The sequence below is a fragment of the Teleopsis dalmanni genome, chromosome 1, assembly GCF_002237135.1.
Source record: "Teleopsis dalmanni isolate 2A chromosome 1, ASM223713v2, whole genome shotgun sequence".
Classification (NCBI taxonomy): domain Eukaryota; kingdom Metazoa; phylum Arthropoda; class Insecta; order Diptera; family Diopsidae; genus Teleopsis; species Teleopsis dalmanni.
Genome location: NC_051846.1, coordinates 6,363,414 through 6,368,969, shown reverse-complemented (window position 1 = coordinate 6,368,969; position 5,556 = coordinate 6,363,414). Strand labels below are relative to the sequence as shown.

The window sequence follows — 5,556 nt, the reverse complement described above, 5'->3', positions numbered from 1 at the left end:
ATATGGCTTCCATGGTATCACAAAAGCGGTTTTATATATCACTTTATAATATTATATAGAATGTGCTATTTTCATAAAAATTTCTAGTGACATGAATTCCAGGATTTTTTTTTGTGGTTGCATGTACTAATAATAGATAATAAAATTAGTTTAGTTAGCATTTAAAATATGTCTACAGATTTTCGTCTTCACTAATAGCACTTTTATTCTTTCGTTTTTTCTTCTTATTTTCTTTCTATTCACTGCTTCTGTTGTTGTTGTTGTTGTTGTTGTAGTGTATAGTCACGTATATGCGCAAGTATAAAAGTGAGTAAATATTAAGTTCACTGATTGGTAAAATGAATGACAACTACTGCTGTTGTTGGTATTGTATTTATTGGTGGTGTGTGCTCACGTCTATGCGCATATATGATTGTAAATATTACATTTGGTGAGATATAAATTTGGTCTTCTTAGGATAAGAATTTATGACAAAAAAATACAAAGAGGTAACAAATTTTATTCATTTTTAACTGATTATATTATTTTCGTTTTCCATTTAATGAATTTGATTTATGTTATTTGGGTTTAAAGCCATTTTAAGAAGGGTCAACTAATTTAGTGGATAATATTGAGAATTTTCTTAAAGATAAAAAGTATTTTCAAACACTTTCTCTTCATTAACTACTCAATATATGTTATAATGCTCAGCTTCTTTTTATTTATCAAAAAATATACCATTGAACTTTAATTATTTTTACTTGCTAATAAATTAAAGAATATATTTCAGTTTCAAAATTAAGATACCATATTTATTGTTATTCAAAAATTATCACAAGTCGAAATCATTCAAAACTTTTTTGTCTGAAAGTTGTTTCAAAATTTCTGGTAGAAAATTCTCAGGATCTGTGAACAAATTATTTGGATTTTAAAAAGTTATGTTTGAAATTATTTTTAATGATGGCTACTTTTCGCACACAAAAAAGTATAATGTATGCAATTAAAAATGCAGAACGTATTGAACTTGTTTCGGAATCAGACCTAAGTAGCACTGTTGAAAACCATACTGCAGAGAGCATCGTTATCTATGAGTATGAACCATTTCAAGGAAAACGTATTAAATTTCTTCGCAATGGGGATAGTTTTTTTACAGGTAAAATAATATCATTCTCATTAAATCGTTATAGAACTATGGACTACTTAATGGATGACTTGACGCAATTGCTTCGCGAAGTAGTCACAGGTCCTATTAGAACAATATTTTCAATAAATGGAACAATTATTACCGATATAAAACATATTTTAAGGAGTGAACTTTATGTATGTGCCTGCAATAATGAGAATTTTAAAAATATCCAATATAATATTAACGAATCCCGATCTAGAAATATGATTCCAAGAGTAATTACAAATTTAGAGTTTGTTTTTCCACATGTAATAGTTCTTATTCGAAATGGTTCAAGACCTCGTTTGATGTCACAATTGTTATTAAATAAACACAACAGTCTCTCATTCAATCACGTCATGCGTGTGATCACTGACGTAATCAAACTGCGTCCAGGCTATATTCGTAAGATTTATACGCTGCAAGCAAAACCTGTTAAGACTTTGGCGGATTTTTTTAGTAGTGATGATGTTTTTGTGGTTTTTGGCACAGAACGAGTACAAATTAATGATGACTTTATCTTGGACAACAAAGAAATCGTATCTTTGAAAGCTTTGAGCAAACGACTACGTAATGTAGGCTGGCTTTATAGCTTAGAACAGTTAACCTCAACCAATACCGAGAAAGCGGTAGAGTACCAACCAACAACCAATTTAATATCACCAAACGTAATGCCTAGTATATGTAATGAAAACTATATTTGTAATGACTTAGTTGGGCAAGGAGGATTTGGTTTTGTACTTAAAATGATAGATAGTAACACACAAGAACCTTACGCACTCAAAGTAGTCGAAATACGATCTAAGAATTCAGTGGAATTGAGAGAAATTGACATTCTGAAAAAACTCTCCCATCGCCACATTGTGCATTTGCTTAATGCCTATAAAAAGAAAAGCAAACTATTCTTAATGATGGAATATGTTAGTGGCACAGATCTCTCCGACGTACTTGAAATGAAAACCAATTTAACAGAGGCTGAAACTAAATTGACGATAAACCAAATTATTTTAGGATTACGTTATATTCATCATAAAAAAGTTATACACAGAGACATCAAACCTAATAACATCTTGGTAGAATTAAGTCATGGGTCTGAAAAAATAAAATCAATCAAAATAACAGATTTTGGGGCAGCCATTCAAACAGACGAGCCAGTATTTGATATTATAGGTACCCCCCAATTTATGGCACCTGAAATAATTAAACGTATTGGATATGGTAAAAAAGTTGATGTTTTCTCGTCTGGTATTGTGATGTATATCCTGCTCTTTGGGAAGTACCCATTTGGATTAATGGCCGATGATAAAAATTATAAGAAATTATTTGCTTCAATTATATTAGGCAAATATTCCATTCCGAATTCAAAAAAGTATGTAATATCGAATGATGCCAAAGATTTTATGGCAAAACTGTTATCTATAGATCTTCTAAAACGTCCCTCATGCAACAGACTTTTACGTCATTGTTGGCTAAATCCAGAAGAAGGGTCAAGTGATTGATGTTACCTTCTATTACTGTGTGCATATTCTTAAAGTTCTTAAAGTCAACTACTAGCACAGCCCAGCGTTATTGGTGTTAGCATATTTCCGTTATAAAGCATACGATTGAGAGACATCGCTGGATGCGGTTAAAATTCAACCTGGCGGCAAGTTCAAATATTAAATATAGTTTTTGTCAAAGTACGAATGTTTTTCGAAATTTTAAATAAAGTCAACGATTGCAAATACATATTAACGTTAGTATACAAAGTTTTTTAAAATAGGTATTTGTAGTGTAGACCATCTGTTATTATTCTCAAGTATAATAAAGGTGAATGGTATTTACAAGGGTAGGTGCCAGCTTCGTGTCAAATCAACTGAATATATATAATGGTTAATAGTTAAAAAGCCCATATAACATACCATATAACGTACGATATGCGTTAAACTTTGACAGAATGTGTATAATAGTGTTGCCAGCGTGAAAATAAAATAATTTACCGATTGGCAATTCAAAAATAGGGCTCTCGTTCTTTTTTGATCAGAAGGTATATAATCGAAATAAAATAATTTGATGTTTTTGACATACTTTTATTTATTCTTTAAACTGTAATTTATGTATGCAGTATTAGCATTAATTAGCAATCTGCGGTTATTATAGATTTCGATTGCCAAACATATTCTATGCCCCTTACAACTCTGCCATGAGATAAACAGACATTATCGTAAACGTAGTTCATCGGTTCAAATGTTTTGGTAAAAGTGTTAACAAATATAAAACCAAATTTTTTGGAGTTCGTTGAAATGTCATCAAATTTTGTAAGAATATCAGTCAATCACATTTAGTAAGCCAGCGCTTAATACTCGATTTTACAAGTTCCTGCTACTTAAATGTCCTATCTACTTTGGAGTCCGCTTTATATATACGTCAATAGATTTATAAATAATGTTGTGTATTATTATTGCTTTTATTTTCTATATACTTATTTGTTTGTGTATCTGCTTTTATCAATATCATCAAGACACTTTGGTGACAATTTTTAAATTTTACTAATAGTTAGATCATTTGATGGGATGATGAGATGAATTTATTTTAAAATCAAGATATAAATAAAACTGGTTTACTCTTATATTTACGCTTAAATATTGATATTCTTGACGTTTTTTCATTTGTGCTTTCCAGAATCATGCAGATTTAATTAAGTCTTGTTTATTGTGTTCTTGCTTAGAATAAATATCACAGGGAGTGGCAATAAAATGCTTCATTAACTACTAGTTTACATACATAAACTTAAATGTTATAGCAAATATTTAAGTTTTATTCTCACCAAACATTTTTCTATAATAAAATAATTGTGGGTAAAAACCGCATTAGTTATCTATCGTATATACGTTTTTCATATAGAAGTGGAAATACTTGCTAAATTACTAAATATGATACTAAACTGATATATAATTCTTGATGGTTATATTTACAAGATAATTGGTTGACATTTAAATACAATTTCAATGTTTTTTATTTAATTTAAATTTCATTTCGTTACAAGTTATTAGAACTCATAATAATACTTAGTAAAAAATTTATATTTCATTTTTGCTAATTAGTCAAAGTAGGTCAAAGTATTATGATCTATTGCGCTGATAGGTTTTCGAGTTATCAACGAAGAACTTCCGTTCTAAATGTGTAAAAATTAAGTAAAAGATATTATAAATTATTAAATATTTATAGTATTTTGCAATAAAATTTGAATAAAAGTTTAAAATTTGAGTGCGTGGTAATTATTGCCTATATTAGGTTCGTGAATTCGTTGGAGAATTTATTCGTTAATAGTATAACTAAAATTTTTACGCCATACATCAGTATACTCGTATACTTGAAAGTATAGGATATTGTTTTGGAAGATCGTTAACCGATCAATGATAGAGAGATTTAGTGTAAGCTATAGGGACTTCATTACCCTAATTTTTTGTCAAAGTTTGAGTTTCAAAAACAGATAAAACAAAACAGATTCGAGTGCAATTTTGTCAATGACATCAGAAGTGTATGGTTTTATCATTATAGATTAGACTTGGGTGTATTATGAGGAATCTGTTCGTGTTAAATCAAGCTATTTATGATGTTATGCAAAAAGTTTATCACAATAATGAAATTTACCAAAATACTCTATTAAATTGGGGCTTCGAAGAAATCAAAATCTCATTGTAATTTATATCTAGATATCTTCCAATTTATTTCAAAATTGATGTCAACATAAGCATATCCGTAAGCATGACGGAAGAATTGAGAGATACAATCAAGGTCCAAGTATTTGTGTTCATTATTATAAAAAAATCACTTTTAAAATTCGACTCATATACTCTTCAATCGATATTTCAACTTATATGTGTGAGACCAGCGAGCTTAGCTTTATCGAAGGCTTGCGATACATCTCGAAATGTTTGTAAATCTGAGTTTTTGATAAGTTTTGATTGAGATTTAGAAATTTTCACATTTTGAAAATGTTATATTATTTTTTTGTTATATCTTTTTTTTGATTATATTATTTTTTTTAATCTAAGAATATTTATTCAGGGTCTTGTTTATTTTAAAGACCCATTTACTGCTCTAAAATGAGCATTTTAATTGAATAAAAAAAATCTATTGTGTATTTTAATATAGATCTATTGTGAATAGCATTTTTAACTCTATACCTGTAGGTTCTCAATTATCATTATCTGTTGGACGCATAACAACGCCACTTAATTGATGGAATATATTAGATTAGATTAGATTTTAAAACGCGTTGAGAACTTGGATATTCCACTTTTGAGGATTATTGAGACATACCCACTTTAGTTCCATATATGAGTAGCAGTTAAGAACGCCATTATGTTATGTCCTTTAGAGAGATGTTGCCTAATTCCGTTATAAGTGAATAGGCAGTGGATAAGTAC

The 5,556-nt window shown here is 29.2% G+C and overlaps 1 protein-coding gene across 1 annotated transcript; it reads left to right on the top strand.

The window, feature by feature from the left end:
• The first annotated feature begins 969 nt into the window (after positions 1-969).
• LOC119678804 (serine/threonine-protein kinase DCLK1-like) lies at positions 970-2,643 on the top strand. Its single transcript, XM_038090899.1, has one exon. It carries the CDS (start codon positions 970-972, stop codon positions 2,641-2,643), a length of 1,674 nt encoding a protein of 557 aa, XP_037946827.1.
• Positions 2,644-5,556: the final 2,913 nt, after the last annotated feature.

Excerpts from the sequence above, each read along its gene's own strand:
- LOC119678804 (XM_038090899.1), top strand. The coding sequence starts at position 970 with ATGTATGCAATTAAAAATGCAGAACGTATTGAACTTGTTTCGGAATCA.